The sequence below is a fragment of the Polyodon spathula genome, chromosome 17 (assembly GCF_017654505.1).
Source record: "Polyodon spathula isolate WHYD16114869_AA chromosome 17, ASM1765450v1, whole genome shotgun sequence".
NCBI lineage: Eukaryota > Metazoa > Chordata > Actinopteri > Acipenseriformes > Polyodontidae > Polyodon > Polyodon spathula.
The window spans coordinates 35,059,497-35,075,613 of NC_054550.1; the positions used below are offsets into that span (position 1 = coordinate 35,059,497).

At 45.1% G+C, this 16,117-nt stretch overlaps 2 protein-coding genes across 7 annotated transcripts; one reads left to right on the plus strand and one right to left on the minus strand.

The window, feature by feature from the left end:
- Positions 1-2,362: 2,362 nt before the first annotated feature.
- On the minus strand, positions 2,363-11,180 carry l2hgdh (L-2-hydroxyglutarate dehydrogenase). Of its 2 annotated transcripts, XM_041275709.1 has the most exons (10): positions 10,994-11,180; positions 6,943-7,058; positions 6,412-6,563; positions 5,274-5,405; positions 4,572-4,734; positions 4,357-4,391; positions 3,958-4,125; positions 3,617-3,774; positions 3,119-3,250; positions 2,363-2,754 (listed from the first exon to the last, which is right to left on the minus strand). In XM_041275709.1, exons 1-10 carry the CDS (start codon positions 11,098-11,100, stop codon positions 2,559-2,561), a joined length of 1,359 nt encoding a protein of 452 aa, XP_041131643.1. In that variant the 5' UTR covers positions 11,101-11,180; the 3' UTR covers positions 2,363-2,558. The 2 variants fall into 2 exon arrangements, with proteins under 2 accessions (XP_041131643.1, XP_041131644.1); XM_041275710.1 differs by lacking the exon at positions 3,958-4,125.
- A 115-nt stretch (positions 11,181-11,295) lies between these two features.
- Positions 11,296-15,422, plus strand: dmac2l (distal membrane arm assembly component 2 like). Of its 5 annotated transcripts, none has more exons than XM_041275719.1 (5): positions 11,296-11,397; positions 12,693-12,820; positions 13,235-13,443; positions 13,951-14,122; positions 14,769-15,422. In XM_041275719.1, exons 2-5 carry the CDS (start codon positions 12,714-12,716, stop codon positions 14,881-14,883), a joined length of 603 nt encoding a protein of 200 aa, XP_041131653.1. In that variant the 5' UTR covers positions 11,296-11,397; positions 12,693-12,713; the 3' UTR covers positions 14,884-15,422. The 5 variants fall into 5 exon arrangements, with proteins under 5 accessions (XP_041131653.1, XP_041131655.1, XP_041131656.1 ...); XM_041275721.1 differs by having other exon boundaries at positions 11,298-11,397; positions 12,705-12,820; XM_041275722.1 differs by having other exon boundaries at positions 11,299-11,416.
- Positions 15,423-16,117: the final 695 nt, after the last annotated feature.

Here is a 16,117-nt window from a genome sequence, read left to right on the forward strand (position 1 = left end):
ATTACCAAACTATTAGAAACAAAAAAAAAAAAACAGAATATGTAATAAAAATAAAAGTTTTGAATCGAAAACTCTTTAGATGTCTGTATTTCTATCACAATCTGTTTTAGTGACATACAAAGTACAGAACTACAAAACAGAGGCACTGGAACCATTTTTAAAGTGGGGGTGCTGAAAGCCATTGAACAAAACTGTAACCCCTGATATGATGAAAGCCAGGCAAAGCCAAGGGGGGGATGCTGCACCCCCAGCACCCCTAGATCCAGCGCCCTACAAAATGAATATTACAAACATACACCACGTGCCCTCTCAATACTGTGAACTAGTTTATTTATTTATTTTTTTAAGAGCAGTTGAAAAAGGTTAGAGACTTAAGACACTTCGACGCCAAGCTCCCCCGAACAAATAACGTCGTTAATGTCAGACCTTGTTTTAATAGTCTCATTAAAAGGCCCCCGAAATACAAACTATAAAGAATGTAAAACAATGAGAATTACAGTTTCTCCCCATTTCACCTGGAGAAGCCACGCACTTATCATATGCAGCCAGTAGGTGGCATGCTCTACTGCATTCCTCTATCATCCAAACATTGGGGTCAGTGGTTGTTTCTAAAAGGGACTTTAAAGGTGGATATTTTTTCTTATCTATCTATCTATCTCATATCTACTCTATATATACTTTAAAAAACTATTATACCAAACCTGAGCTTCCCTAGTATTCCTGTTCTAAAGCTACATCTTCTCCCATATTTTAATAAAGAGATGAAAAATCCTGGCAGTGGTGCAGCGACACATTCACTGCACAAATGCATGTATGAAAACAAGGCCGATGTGCAGTGCTTCCCAGAGCACACACCGCACAGAGGCAATGCTCACAGCACCTTCATGCAGCCTGGAATGATTACACCATGTAACACAATTTTTGTTCCTGGGTAGTAAGTGTTATTTCCTAATTGCTTATGCCTCAAAAGTATAGAAAATGGCTATTATTCCCCACAAACTTTGCTTTTGTGACCAGGACAGTGATATTTCAAAATATCACTGTTTCCAATGGGAAAACGGGCAAATGTGTGTCTTTCCGTTCACATAAAGTCAGAAAAAAAACAACATATGAATCCAAATTAACATGTATTTATACTAAAGTAATACAAAAATGACTACAAAAGATTTAGAAGAGAGTAGTTCTTCAAGATTTAGTGAGTTTTTCTGTATTTACAGTATAATCGTAAATCTCGAAAAAAATATCACTGTCCAGGTCACATAAGCAAAGTTTGTGGGGAAAAATAGCCATTTTCTATACTTTTGAGGCATAAGCAATTAGGAAATAACACTTACTACCCTGGAACAAAAAAAAAAAAAAAAAAAAAAAAAAAAAAAATTGTTACACTGTGTTATTTGTTGCACACTGGGTTACAATTTGGTGTTTCCCAGTTCTTTGGCAAGTAAATTGGCATGTTAACAGGCAGCAGATTGTAGTTTAGAAGGCAATGTGGTGTCACAAATTATTATTATTATTATTATTATTAAAATACACACACATAACACAACTGTGCCTACTGTAACAGTACATTTTTTAAAAATAAAATGTTCTACTTGTGAAACATTAAAACAAAAAAAGTCAATACCCCCCCCCCCCCCCCCCCCCCCCCTTAGTTCTAGGGATGATATGTAAGAGAAGGGTCTTCTATTAATGCAGTGTCAGTGGTAGGAACTTCTGAAAGCAATTCAAAGAAAGAAAACACGCGCACACATGCTGACACACGCACGCATGCACGCACGCACGCACGCACACACACTGTTAGACTGTGGAGTACCTTTAGCACGTTTGACTTCAGGATGCCAGCAGTCCCATATCGTATAGTGCACAACGTGTTCCCCCATCTTGCTTGTAAGATGATGGAACGGCTTTTAAACAGCCCACAGAAAAAAGCCAGTAAGGACAGTAGTTTTAAACTGGTAGAGAACGGGGACAGTCTGTGCTCAGTGCTGTGTGCCCGGGGGCTGCATACTGCTGGGATCATCCTCCAGTTTGCTACAGTCCCTCATAAACTCCTCCTGCTGGGGGTAGATGCTGTTTTCTGTGCTGTCATCCTGAAAGGCTATCAGAGCCAGGGGGGGTTGAGCAATCACTGCCCACTGTTCAATACAACGTGCTTCCGCTGCAGCTGCCTGGACAGCTCGTTGGAGTAGCGCCACTTCGTGGACACAAATATTATTACTAGAAGGTTTTCTTGCTTTAAAACAGGAGAGAATGTTTCCAATTTTTCTACAAAGTACTGCCATGCATGCACGACTTCATGATATTTTGGTTTATTATAAAAAAAAAAAAAATAAGTTTAAAAAATGTGTGTGCGTGTTTTTTCCCACCCATCATCTTTCTCTCATCCCGTTGCATTACTAAGGCCTCAGGGCATGAGTCCTCCGAAGCTGCAGTCCCGTCTGTACACAACCCCCTGCCCCTGTAGCCCCCCCCCCCCCAATGCAGCTGATGGCAGTGGTGAAGGAGGGGGGTTCTGAGGGGGTTTGCGACAGACCCACTGTAGAGACCGGGCTGGGTCTCTACAGCTGGAACCTGCTCTCCACCTCGTCGGCAATCATCTCTCCGATGGCGAGGGAGGAGGTGGCGGCGGGTGACGGCGCGTTCCTCACGTGAAGGACCCGGCTCCCGATGGCACCCACCCCCCCGTCGAACACGAAATCATCCACCAGGTTCCCGTCGCGATCCAGAGCCTGCGCACGCACCCCTGCCGGGCCCCTGCACAGCCAACCAATCAACAACAAGAACACGACAGCCACCTTGGCTTACTTGCAATTACAGGTAAGAAAATATTTTCAAACTGTCAAATTACATGCAAGGAAATATATGTATAGTAAACATTAGCTGGCATTATGAAACATTTGCAGTAAATAGCATTATGTTATTACTTGGAAATGTCTTTCAATACAATTTCATATCACTAGCAAACAGGAGTGATTAATCGATCAATAGACAATGTCAAGATTAAAATCCCTAATTAAAACAGAATAGATTCTGTCATTGTTATTGCAAGTATGTTATCAGACAGTAGTGATGTGTTTTTTTTGCATGAGTTTCTGACCCCACCTCCCTGCCCCCTCACCTGAGCACATCATTGATGGACAGCTCTGGGATGTATTTCTGCAGCAGCTTCACCTGAGCGCTGATGAAGATCCCCCTGTACATCTCACCCACTCCATAGACGAGGTTCCTGTAGACCAGCTTCCGCAGACCCCTGCCGGGAGACACAGACCAGCTCACTCCCTGAACGACTCACTCCCTGACTGGATCACTCCCTGACCAACTCACTCGCTGAACAACTCACTCCCTGACCGGCTCACTCACCGAACAACTCACTCCCTGACCGGCTCACTCCAACAGATCTCTATTAATACCACTTGGGGGTTCTTTGTGGTTTCAGCACGTGTTTATAGTGCAGTATTTAGGGCATTACAGCTGCACAGATGGATTATTTGGAGTGAGAACTTTGACAGCAGACAGGTGATGACACCTGCAGTGGTGCTCACTGGGTCAGTCTGCTACCCAGAGAAGAAAAGCCAGGTTTTCAGGGTGTCCTCGGCACTGTTTCCCGCGGTCCTACCTGAAGCTGAGCGCGTCTGCGAAGTCCCGCATGTTGAAGTCGTACAGCCTGTAGCCCTCCCGTTTGAATGCCAGGACGGCGTTGGGTCCCAGCCAGACGCTGCCGTCCATCCGGGGGGTGAAGTGAACCCCGAGGAAGGGGAACCGAGGGTCCGGGACCTGCAGAGGAATTTAGCAGCCCTCAGTTAGAGCTTTAGTGTTGCAAGACCAGGGTAGCTCTGTGAGTGTTAAAGTCCTTTCACCACATCCGCACAGAGAGGGCACGGGAGAGGGTTGGGTTAGTGGGTAGTGGAGTGGATAGGAGAAAAGGCAGAGGATGATTTAAGGAGGGCAGGGACTCACAGGGTAGATATTGCCTTTGACAAGGTAGTGCTTCTCTGGCTTCAGCACCAGGTAGTCTCCTCTGAAGGGGACGATACGAGGCTCGGAGCTGCAGCCAGAGATCTGGGAAAGCCGGTCTGAGTAGAGCCCTCCGCAGGTCAGCACATAGCGGCAGCGCACCTCCTCCCCCTGCAACCCAACCACAGCCCCATCAACACATAATAACCCCAATGAGATATCCGTACAAACACATAACCCTGATCATTAGAACATAAGCACATACACACAAACACATAACCCTGATCATTAGAACATAAGCACATACACACAAACACATAACCCTGATCATTAGAACATAAGCACATACACACACAAACAGTTTCCAGTTTCCAACAACAACAAAAAAAAAGCAGTGCTTACCTTTGAACTTTTGATTAATATAGGATACTTCATTCCTGAAATCAGAAAAAAAAACAAAGTAAATAAAGACATGCTTCTGATTGAGAATGGAGTCTGACTGACACCACACTGAGATGCTCAGTTAACCTGCACAGCAGACACAATACAGACAACTGCAGTGCAAGCTGGTGCAAGCAGTGCAAGAAACCACAGAGGAGGGGATCAGAGGCTTGTACCGTCTGCTGTGCCCTCGGGGCTCTCCGATGCCATCCTGATATCCGCAGCCTCGAATTCTATGATGACGGCCCCGCCCAACTCCTGGAACTCCTTGCCATAGGTGTGGGCCACCAGCCGCCAGTCCACAATGCCAGTGTAAGGGGAGTCGAGCGCCATCAGACCCTGCGCAGAACAATACACAGAGCTCCATCACCACCACACAGTGTCATCAACACAACAGTGCCCCATCGACACCACAGTCTAATCAACATAACACAGTGCCCCATGTACAGAACACAGAGCCCCATCAACATAACACAGAACGCCATCACACAGAGCTCCATCGACCACAGTGTAATCAACACAACACAGTGACCCGTGTACACAACACAGAGCCCCAGAGTGGCATCATCAATACAACACAGAGCCCCATCAACACAACAGAGCCTCATCAACACACCACAGTGTCATCATCAACACAACCCAGAGCCCCACCATCAATACAACACAGAGAGTCATTATCAACACAACACAGAGCCCCATCAACACAGTTACATCAAGGCAATTTCAACATCACACAAATTCACAAAACACCTCTTTTGCCTCTTGGTTCTTTGTTCCAGAGCATGCATGTAAATGTGCAGCAGCCCCCCCCTCCCCACACACACACACACACACACACACACACACACACACACACACACACACAGCACGCTGCGTACACGACAGTACGGCTCTCTCTCACGGATCTCCTTGGCGTCGATAATCCTGAGCTCACGGACGTTGTTCTGCAGGCCGCGCTCATATAGCGCCTTGAGCCGAGGAATCTCCTCCTGCTCTACAGCGACGATGAGCTGGAGAGGGAGAGCAAGAGGGAGAGGGATGAGTAAGAGAGAGAGAGAGAGGGGTGTCTGGAAGGACAGAGAGTGAGCTACGCACTGTGAACACACCAATGCATGCTTATATGCTGTAGTATCTTCAGCTACAATTGGCTGAGGTCAACACTAGAAAATGTATTCATATTATTTGTTAGTCATTCTATGAGCAAGTGCATATTTAGTCTAAGCCTAAGTAGTGTCATGGAAAATGTGATCAAACAGGGTTAGTGCTATAATACAATTGATATTAACCTTTTACACAAAATGTCTTGACCTTCAAACTACTGAAAGCTCCCTACACGCCTTCCTGAACCCCTTGGAACCCCATTTCTGGGAATCTGAAGTATCGGTTTGTAAGCTGGCCTCAGCATTGCTGGAAATGCTAAAGCCATGTGTGCTTCCCTTGCTCTGTATAAACCGCTTTCTATTGGATGAAGAACCTTGCCTTGTTGAGGTGGGGCAGCCTATTAGGAAACGAGTTCTAAAGAACAGCTTTCGCTGCACATGTAGGTAAAAGTTGAACAGGACACTGTTCCAGCCTTTAGACTTGGAACCCACACTTATCAACACATTGCACATGGAATGTTTTAACAGAACAATATTTAACAACCAATCACACAGAGTACATAAACAGCACTAAAGCAGCTACCATAATGCGGAGTTAGCAAAAACATGTGTTAGTGATTTTGCTGCATTTATTACAGAACAAGGGTTGTTCACCAGATATCTTCTATACTGCATTTAAGAAACTAAAAGTAGCTTTTCGTTGTTGTGTTATTTTTGGTAACTATTTGTTTTTTAAATGTGTTAATTGAAGAGGCGGCCACAGCATGTTGAGAGGGACCCGCTGTGTGAAAAGTGATTAAGGAGGCTCGGAAGGTATTGTGCACAAAAAAGGTTCACACATAAAAAGTTGTTGCTGGAAAGATTAAAGACGTTGTGCAGTTGTCTCTTGTGTGAGTGGGCGAGTCACCCCTCTAACCTTCCCGCAGCGCTGGTATGGGATGCCCTTCCGCTCACAGTACTGGTATGCCAGCGTGGCGCCGCGCACACACAGCCTGGCTTTCAGAGAGCCTGGCGTGTAGTAGATCCCGCTGTGGATCACCCCGCTGTTGTGACCGCTCTGATGCACCGCTGGTGAAACAAACAAGATCAAAGCGTTCAAGAAAACACAAAACAAGGTGCAAAAACCATACAGATACATTCAGACTGGGAGAGGGCATGCACATAATTTAACCATTTCCTCTCAATGCAACTTTAAATGTGTTTGAAATAAATCCACACACACACACACACACACACACACACACACACACACACACTACGAGGCCTGTTTGAATGATCTAAATCTTGGCTGATCTTAACGACACTGATGTAAGCCACACAAGGGCCATCTCAAACCTCTTTCCGCTGTAGTTTGTAACTGCGCCTAGTGATTTCTAGGAGATGCTGTATTAAGATCAACCCCTCCAGTATCTAGGGCTGGATTGACAGCTGCAGTGCAGCACCCTACCCAGCTCCTTCTCCTTCTCCAGGACGACGAAGCTCAGCGAGGGGTGTCTCAGGATCAGCTCCCGGGCCGTGGCCAGACCCACTATGCCCCCCCCCACCACCGCCACATCATAGGAGCTGCAGGAGGAGCACACAGGCCATTAATAACAAGCATTAGCATCAGCATCATCCTATATACAGTATATATATATATATATATATACACACACACACACACACACACACACAGTATATACATATGCAACTTGTGCTTTATGAAAACACAAACAGGTTGACCTTTTTATTTTATTTTGTATTTATCTGAAGGAGACTCGTCTCAGTATAACAGGTTTACTGCAGTTTGAGCTCCGCTACAGAAAGGGCAGGTTCAGTATGGGTAATGAAGCTGATTTGCATGCCAAGTTTCTATTGGTGGAGACCCTTTGCAGAACTAAACCAGTTCTGCAAAGGCAGATGCACTACACTACTATAGAGGCTAGGGGGCGCAGCAGGGCGATGCACCACCTTGCCTCACCCCTCGAACACCAGCTGTGTGACACTGCTTTCCGGTACTCTCATCCCCTGGTGTGCTGTAGCTCTCTTCCAGGGGTTTGGTGGAGGCTGATCTGCACTGCCCATTTGCGACTCTTGGGTCATTCTGTGAGTATCTGTGACACTGGATAACACATCAACACACCAGCAAGCAGATGAACTTCTGTATTATTACATTAGACCCTGTCACCTTGACAACCTTGCACTTGCAGATATTAGTCAAACACTGATGACCACATGTGTACAGTACTGTTTTCATGCAGGGATGCAAACAAGACTCCCACTGCATAGCAGTTTGATTCATTCCTGGTTTTACTATGAGCTTAATAAGACACACCCGAGATTGTTACCTATACACTGTGGCTGATCAAGCTTGAAATAAAACCTGGAACGGGTGAAAGCGCTATGCAATAGGAGTCTTATTTCCATCCCTGTCATGGCATGGTCCTGTATTGGCTTGGTGAGGCTGCAAACCCAGTGGCTGCTCAGTGTTCTTTGGTTCAGTTGTTTTTAAAGAAAGCGCTTGGATCCACAGCTGCAGAAACAATCACTCTCAGTGAATTTGATGCTGTGCCTGGTATGTTCTTAACCTGAACAGAATGTGTGGATTTTGGACTTTGCCTGTAACACACACAATGATAATAATCTTCTACTGACAACCCAGCAATTACAGCATAAAGAAAGCAGTCGTTGAGTTAATACGACCTTCCTACTTCCATTATTCACCTGCCTGGACACGAAACCCCACGCAGGGACTAAGCAGCCTTAACTGTTAACCAAGAACTTCATAAATAATAGCTTTCTGGTGGTTTCACCAAGAAATCTGATCACCTTAATCCATAGGCATTCACAAATACTTACCCTGCATGTGAAGAATGAGAGCCACCGCAGTGACAGAACCTTTTGATTCAGGTTTGAGCTTCACAGAGAGCCAGCCAGCCAGCGAATTTGGTCAATTGTAATTGCAATCTAGCTGAATCCGGTCAGTTATATTTGCAATCTAGTTGAATCCGGTCAGTTATATTTGCAATCCAGTTGAATCCGGTCAGTTATATTTGCAATCTAGTTGAATCCGGTCAGTTATATTTGCAATCTAGTTGAATCCGGTCAGTTATATTTGCAATCTAGTTGAATCCGGTCAGTTGTATTTGCAATCTAGTTGAATCCGGTCAGTTATATTTGCAATCTAGTTGAATCCGGTCAGTTATATTTGCAATCTAGTTGAATCCAGTCAGTTGTATTTGCAATCTAGTTGAATCCAGTCAGTTGTATTTGCAATCTAGTTGAATCCAGTCAGTTGTATTTGCAATCTAGTTGAATCTGGTCAGTTATATTTGCAATCTAGTTACTTGTGTTTGATTTACAAGATGGCTGTGCCAGTTACTACTGTGGGTTAAAAAACAAAATCGACAGCTTTAAATGACATTCGACACTGGACTGCTCGTTCTGTTACCGAAGTAAACAAAATCCAGCGGATTGGAACCCAGCGGCCCTGCTGTCAGCGTGTGAAGCCACAGATACACAGTCAGTGAGATCCGTCCGACACACAGCTCCCCCCAGACCTGACCTCTGTGGACTGCAAACCAACCAGGCTGATCAGTTGATTTAGGATTGAAGATTAAGGACTGTGACCTGATGGCCTCCAAACTGGGTCTGGAAGGGCACTAAAACAGAGAGCGGGTCTGTACTCTCAAACTCGTTAGCAAGAGGAGTTCAGTTGATAAGCCTGTGCTTCAATTTAAAATCTGGTATTTTCTAACTACCTATAATGCCAACTTGACATGGAGCCAGCTGTTCTTACTTTGGCTCCTCTGTCAGTTCACTAGTTCAAAAGCCTGCAGTTGGGAGTATTAGGAGACTTCAAGGAATCCGCTTTTAAAGTATGCTTTGATTAATTCAATTAACATCAGGATACTCAAGAAACTATATTTAAATCACTATTATATATATATAAAATAAAACTTGCAATTTTTGTGACTATGCCCAGTGGAATACACTCAACAGGATATTTTCCATGATCTGGAGCTCACTCACTGTTGGCGATTAAGACTCCCTCAGGGCCCTTCAGTTCTGCACAGGATTTCATAACCGTGCCTTTTGTTTATTTAATTTCTATTACCAGCACTTATAAAACGAGCGCGGAGATGAGAGTAAGCAGTGTTAGATAGGATTACTCACACAGCTCTTACTCATTCAGCTTTGCTTCACGTTACAGTTTGCTTTCCAGGACAACCCAAGACGCTGTCCAGACATTACCGGAAGCCCGGACGCAGGGAACATTGGCCCTTAATGCAAATGATAGAGCAGGTATCGGGTTCAAATGTCACAGGCAGCGCCTGCTACTTACAGACCTGGTGAAAGCAAATCTGTGCGCTGCTGACTCGATCTGAACCGCACGTGTTTTTATTGTGCTGTTTGTTCTTTTTTTTAATTGTTTTCCTGGACCCCCTTGTAAACGAGACCTCAGTGAGTTAAATAAATACACAGATCAACACTAAACACTGCAGAGCTGTATACAGGTAAAGGAAAGAACGAGACCTGCGCTCACAAAAGCAGCTACCTGTACACTGTATTCTGTACACACTGTAAACTCTATGCTGTAAACTGCATTACAGGCTCTCTGAAAGTTACTCGCTGTTAAGACTGATTGATCCTGCCTTCTGCACTACCTTATCAATGCACAGCACATCTCAATTGTGAAGAGGCAGTGAATCTGTATTGACATGTCTGTACAGTGCTACCCTTAAATTCTACAATTTTTTTAGTGATGGTAATAAGACTCTTATTGCAGAGCAGTTGCACCCATTCGAGGTTTTGCCACCAATTTGATTAGCCACGGTGTACAGGTAACACCCTCAGGCGTGTCTTCTTATTAAAACCAGTCAAACCAGTAATGGATCAAACTTCTATGCAATGGGAGTCATATTTCCATTCCTGTTTTTTTGTGATTTTTACTAATGATGTATCTATCGATCACACCAGTTTCTGTAGTAGCTATATTTGTCTATATCGTTTGCTACAGCGTCCTGTAATAACCTATAGACAAGTCAGCGTGTTTATTTCACGTCGCCAACCACAGTCATTGTTTTGAACTGGTGTCGGGTATTGTGTAAAACCCCCCACACATAAGAAAAAAAGATTGCATTAAACACGATCCGCCCAAAACGTTACCATTCCTGGGCGAGCTGACTACCCGGCAAACCCGGCAAGACAACCCCGCACAATGATAAACGAGTACGCGGAACAGCTTGAGGTCTGCAAGTCTTTTAAACTGAGCTCACCTGTGACTGCGCCTGACGTGGTTTACAATGCTGTCTGCAAATCTTTTAAACTGAGCTCACCTGTGACTGCGCCTGACGTGGTTTACAATGCTGTCTGCAAATCTTTTAAACTGAGCTCACCTGTGACTGCGCCTGACGGTGTTTACAATGCTGTCTGCAAGTCTTTTAAACTGAGCTCACCTGTGACTGCGCCTGACGGTGTTTACAATGCTGTCTGCAAGTCTTTTAAACTGAGCTCACCTGTGACTGCGCCTGACGGTGTTTACAATGCTGTCTGCACGCCTGCTTTCACTTCTCATCAGCAGCGATGCAGCAGAAATGGCTTTCCGACTCCCGGACAGAATCATCGCTGCTTGTTTTAAGGTGGCGGTTCCCCGGCGCACAGGAGCCTCGGTTTATTTACTCTCCTGGATTTAGCTCGTCCGCCTCCGCCCATTGAAATCGAACAAACCGGCGAAAGCAGGAATCTCGGCCAATGGGAGACGAGAAGGCCGAGCCGTGACTGGGTGAAAGGTCGGCTCTGGGCGTGCTCTGAGAATTTGTTGGTAACACGGTTCGACTTCGTCCCGAGTTGAAGCGGGTTGGGTTGTTATCACGGGCAAACTGAGCATTGCTGAAGAACAACGCAAAGCAATTAAAGATAGGTCGGTATTTTTCTCTTCGGTAAGCACTGCGGTTTTGTGAGACAGTCGTCCTGTGCGGTTAGGCCACGGGAGGTATTTGTATTTAGTAATAGTATCACTGTACATTGTGGTCTGTTTTATTGTCATGTCTGCCGTTTTTCTGTATGAAAAGACGATAGCATTTTTTAAATTTAGTTTATTGTAGTCTTCAGTGCCATACATTATGTAGACTTAGCATGACGTGTATGGTTATAATTGTGCTGTTTTTATCTTCGACCTCCCTGTAATGCTGCAGCTCTGGCCTCGGTGTGTGTTTCTATTTATCCCGATGTTATATTTTAAAGTTTCATTGCCATTGTGACCTTGTCATCTATACTTTCACAACGTCACTTTGTGCAGGCTAACATAAATAAATAAATACATTTAAAAAATACAACACCTACAGTTGAAGTGACGTCAATCCAATTGCCAGGGCAAATCATCTTGGAGCAGAACGTTTATGCCTGTAGGGTGAGGTTAATCCCCGGCCCCCAGACTATAGTGTTCCAGGTTAATCCCTGGACCCCAGACTATAGTGTTACAGGTTAATCCCTGGACCCCAGACTATAGTGTTCCAGGTTAATCCCCGGACCCCAGACTATAGTGTTACAGGTTAATCCCTATAGTGTTACAGGTTAATCCCCGGGCCCCAGACTATAGTGTTCCAGGTTAATCCCTGGACCCCAGACTATAGTGTTACAGGTTAATCCCCAGACTATAGTGTCCCAGGTTAATCCCCGGACCCCAGACTATACAGGCCCCAGACTATAGTGTTACAGGTTAATCCCCGGGCCCCAGTCTATAGTGTTCCAGGTTAATCCCCGGCCCCCAGACTATAGTGTTACAGGTTAATCCCGGGACCCCAGACTATAGTGTTACAGGTTAATCCCCGGACCCCAGACTATAGTGTTACAGGTTAATCCCCGGCCCCCAGACTATAGTGTTACAGGTTAATCCCCGGCCCCCAGACTATAGTGTTCCAGGTTAATCCCCGGGCCCCAGACTATAGTGTTACAGGTTAATCCCCGGCCCCCAGACTATAGTGTTACAGGTTAATCCCTGGCCCCCAGACTATAGTGTTACAGGTTAATCCCCGGCCCCCAGTCTATAGAGTTCCAGGTTAATCCCTGGCCCCCAGACTATAGTGTTACAGGTTAATCCCCGGGCCCCAGACTATAGTGTTACATTACCAAGCATGCCTCTTCAGTTCAGTTTGGAATAGCACTTGTTTTACGGAAGAGAATTTGATTGAGTCACCGATTCACATTGTTCACCAGTCTTTCTTTCAGTCTGACACAATGAAGCTGTTGGTAAAGACAGCCCAGACTTTGTTGTCGGTACAGAAGGCGTCTCCACCCAGCGGCTGCAGGCGTTTCTGGGGCTGGCTGAACGCAGTGTTCAACAAGTAAGCAAGGTCACACTGGGTTCATTCTGGGAGTGCCATTGTTTTTTATTATACCCTCTACCTGTTATATGTGTGACAGTCCTTCTAATCTAATGCATCATGGTATTGAATATTTTACAATGTATTTTGGAGGTTCTTTGTCGCAAGAAGGGTGCGGTTATATCCTGATTCATTCTGTTTGGTGTCAGAGTGAAACTGCAGGTGTAGATCTGTGGTGCTGTGATCAATAACCACCAGCAGGTGTCGCCAAAGTTTTAAGAAAATAGAACGTGGAAACAAAACAACTTATTTAAGCAGCACTTCCAGAGGGTGGATTACGAGCGTATCAAAGCGGTGGGTCTGAGATGAGACTGTCACTTGTACCTAACTCCACTGTGCCCCCTCCCTCCATTTTCTCCCGTTCCATCGCCCCAGGGTGGATTACGAGCGTATCAAAGCGGTGGGTCCCGACCAGGCTGCCTCGGAGTGGCTCCTGCGCTGCGGGGCGAAGGTCCGGTTCCAGGGCTTCGACAGGTGGCAGCACGATTACAACGGCCTCCCCACCGGCCCGATCGGCAGGTACAAGATCCAGGCCATCGACGCCACCGAGTCCTGCATCATGTACAGGGGCTTCGACCACCTGGGTGAGTAAATACGAACGCCAAAGTGATATGTAGTGTGCAGTGGTGTCCAGGGATGGCATTTAGACTCCCGTTGCACAGCAGTTTGATCCATTCCTGGTTTTATCAGACGCAACTGAGTGTGTTACCTATAACACTGTGGCTAATCAAGCTCGTATTACAACCTGGAATGGGTGAAACTGTTATGCAGCAGGAGTCTTATTTCCATTCCTGGTGTCTCTTATTTTCTAAGAGATGTCATCTTGTGCAGTTTAGAGGCGAGAGGCGTGCAGAACGAAGCTGGTTAAACCGTGCGAAACGACTTGATTGCATTGCAGAGGTGTTCAATGTGAATGGTTCACAGTGTGTGCTCATGTCAATACAGCCTTGCATTCCTGACTCTTCAGTAATCTGAATGTGAAATAGTTGGCACTGACCGTACAGGACTGTTGTGTTTTTTTGCTGTTGTTTTTTTGGGGCGAACACCTCCTGCAGTTTGCTTACTTGCAAATGTGATTTGACTGTTTCCAGATGGCCTGGAGCACGTTGAAGAGATGAAGTTGTGCAAGTGTATCTACATCGAGGACGCGTGCCTAGAGAGACTGAGCAAGGTGGAGAAGCTGCAGGAGAGCCTGCTGAGGATGGAGCTGGTGTCCTGCGGCAATGTGACTGACCGGGGGCTGCTCGCCCTGCACCACCTCAGGTGAACCACCCCAGCACCCCCAAACTGCAATGACCACAGGGGGGGCGCTGCACATCGCATCAGCAGAGCTGGACAAAGCATGCGCATGCTTCAAATGCTAAGTTTGTTCTGTACTGGTAAAGGTACTGCAAAATCATTTCTAGCAGGTAATTCATTGAGCAGGATTTTGTTCTGATTGGATAACTCCTGTGTTACAGCAAGTCTAACCAATTGTGACCAGTACAGGACCAATTACTGGCACCTCATCTTGGGAATTCATTGTCTTAAAACATAAAACAGCCTCTTCACATACCTTTTAAAATCACTCATGAATATATATTTTAAATCTGACCAGGGTTGTAAATCCTGTAAGTACTGACTGTGATCAGGATCCATGTAAATTGGATTTGTTTTACTTTTTTATGCGTTTATTTTTGGATTGCTGTTTTTAGGGTTGTTTGAATGGGTTTTGTCCTGTTTGCATGTTTCGTCTCTTTTTGCCAGGACCCCCTTGCAACGAGCTGTACATCTCCAGGGTTCTATCCCAGTTAAATAGATCCATTTGCATTTGAGAATTCAGTTCAGATCAAGCCAAAAGCGTTTGATTGTGGAGCGGTGATGATGAACAGTGCTCTGAATGCTGTTTCTCCTGCCTCTGTCCTTGCAGGAACCTGGAGAGGCTGCTTCTCAGCGACCTTCCGGGAGTACGGGAGAAAGACAAGACAGTTCAAATGCTGCGCACCGCACTGCCAAACCTGGACATTGAGCTGGACCTGGACTAGCACAGGACAGCAGCATGGGATGGACTGGGCGAGGCTTGACTGGACAGCCTGGCACTGGGACAGAACACAGTCATGAGACTAGCTTGTTTCATTGGGCTGGGTGGATGAGACTAGCTCGTTGTGTTTCATTGGGGCTGGGTGGATGAGACTAGCTCATTATACAGGACAGTGTTTGCGTTGCGTGTGTTAAGAACCCTAACAGAAACATCTCAAAGGACAACATTTATTTCAATGATGAGTTCTGATTTTGTGTGTTTCCTGTAAGTGAGAGACACGCAGGGTCTCTAAGTGCTGAGGAAACAGCTGTGAACGTGTTTTGCAGGATCTTAATTGCTGCAGAGGTTGGAATAATGCATCTCTATGCTAATGCGTGTTTTGCTTTGACAGGTGTCTGCTATTTTAGTTTGTTTATTTGTTTCTGCTTTGTGCAAGAAATCTGAATGTAAAAACGATCCTCGAATGCCTATAGACAGCCATGCTGACAACTGAACTGTGTTTGTGTGAAGGGGGTACATCATTAAATAAATCAAATCAAACAAGCTATTGCAACACAGATTTAATAAAGCACTTTACAAGCTGTAAATATACAATATTTGTATTTGATACCTCTTTTTTAAAGTTACTCAATACAAAAAGTACAGCTAGATAGACACATTTTATATATACACAAATCCAAAGTCTATGATTTGAGTGGATTTGCTAAAAATAATAAATAATAATAATATTATTATTATTTTGTTTAATTTGGCATGTTGTGGTCCTAAAAACCAAGGAAAAAAAATCTAATAATTCCAGTTTGCAGTCCTGGCCTTGCAAGACACAGATAAACTGATGCAGCAGCAGCTCTCTGACAGACAGCTGCCTTCGCAGACAGGACGGAATTCTGGGGAGGATTCTCTGAGTTTCTCAATCCAAAAATCTGTATTTTTGTGCTCAGTAAAAGTCCTCATAGTGGTATAATGCAGTTGTTGTGTGCATCCCCAGCTGTAACATGGCAAAGCTTTTTGTTTCCCTATAAAAGTAGCCAACAAGGCAATTGAAATGTGAGGGGTTTGTAATTGCACAGAAAGACAAGGCAAGCCAATCTATTATCCAAGGGGTTGAGCTGACACTGCACACTGCTCAGCCGATTTCATCAGCTTCTACAGTGTTGTTTAACATGAAGCCCCTGTCGTGGTCCCTATTACGATCGTTTTGACCACTATGCATAGGATTTGGTTTGTCCATGCATTGC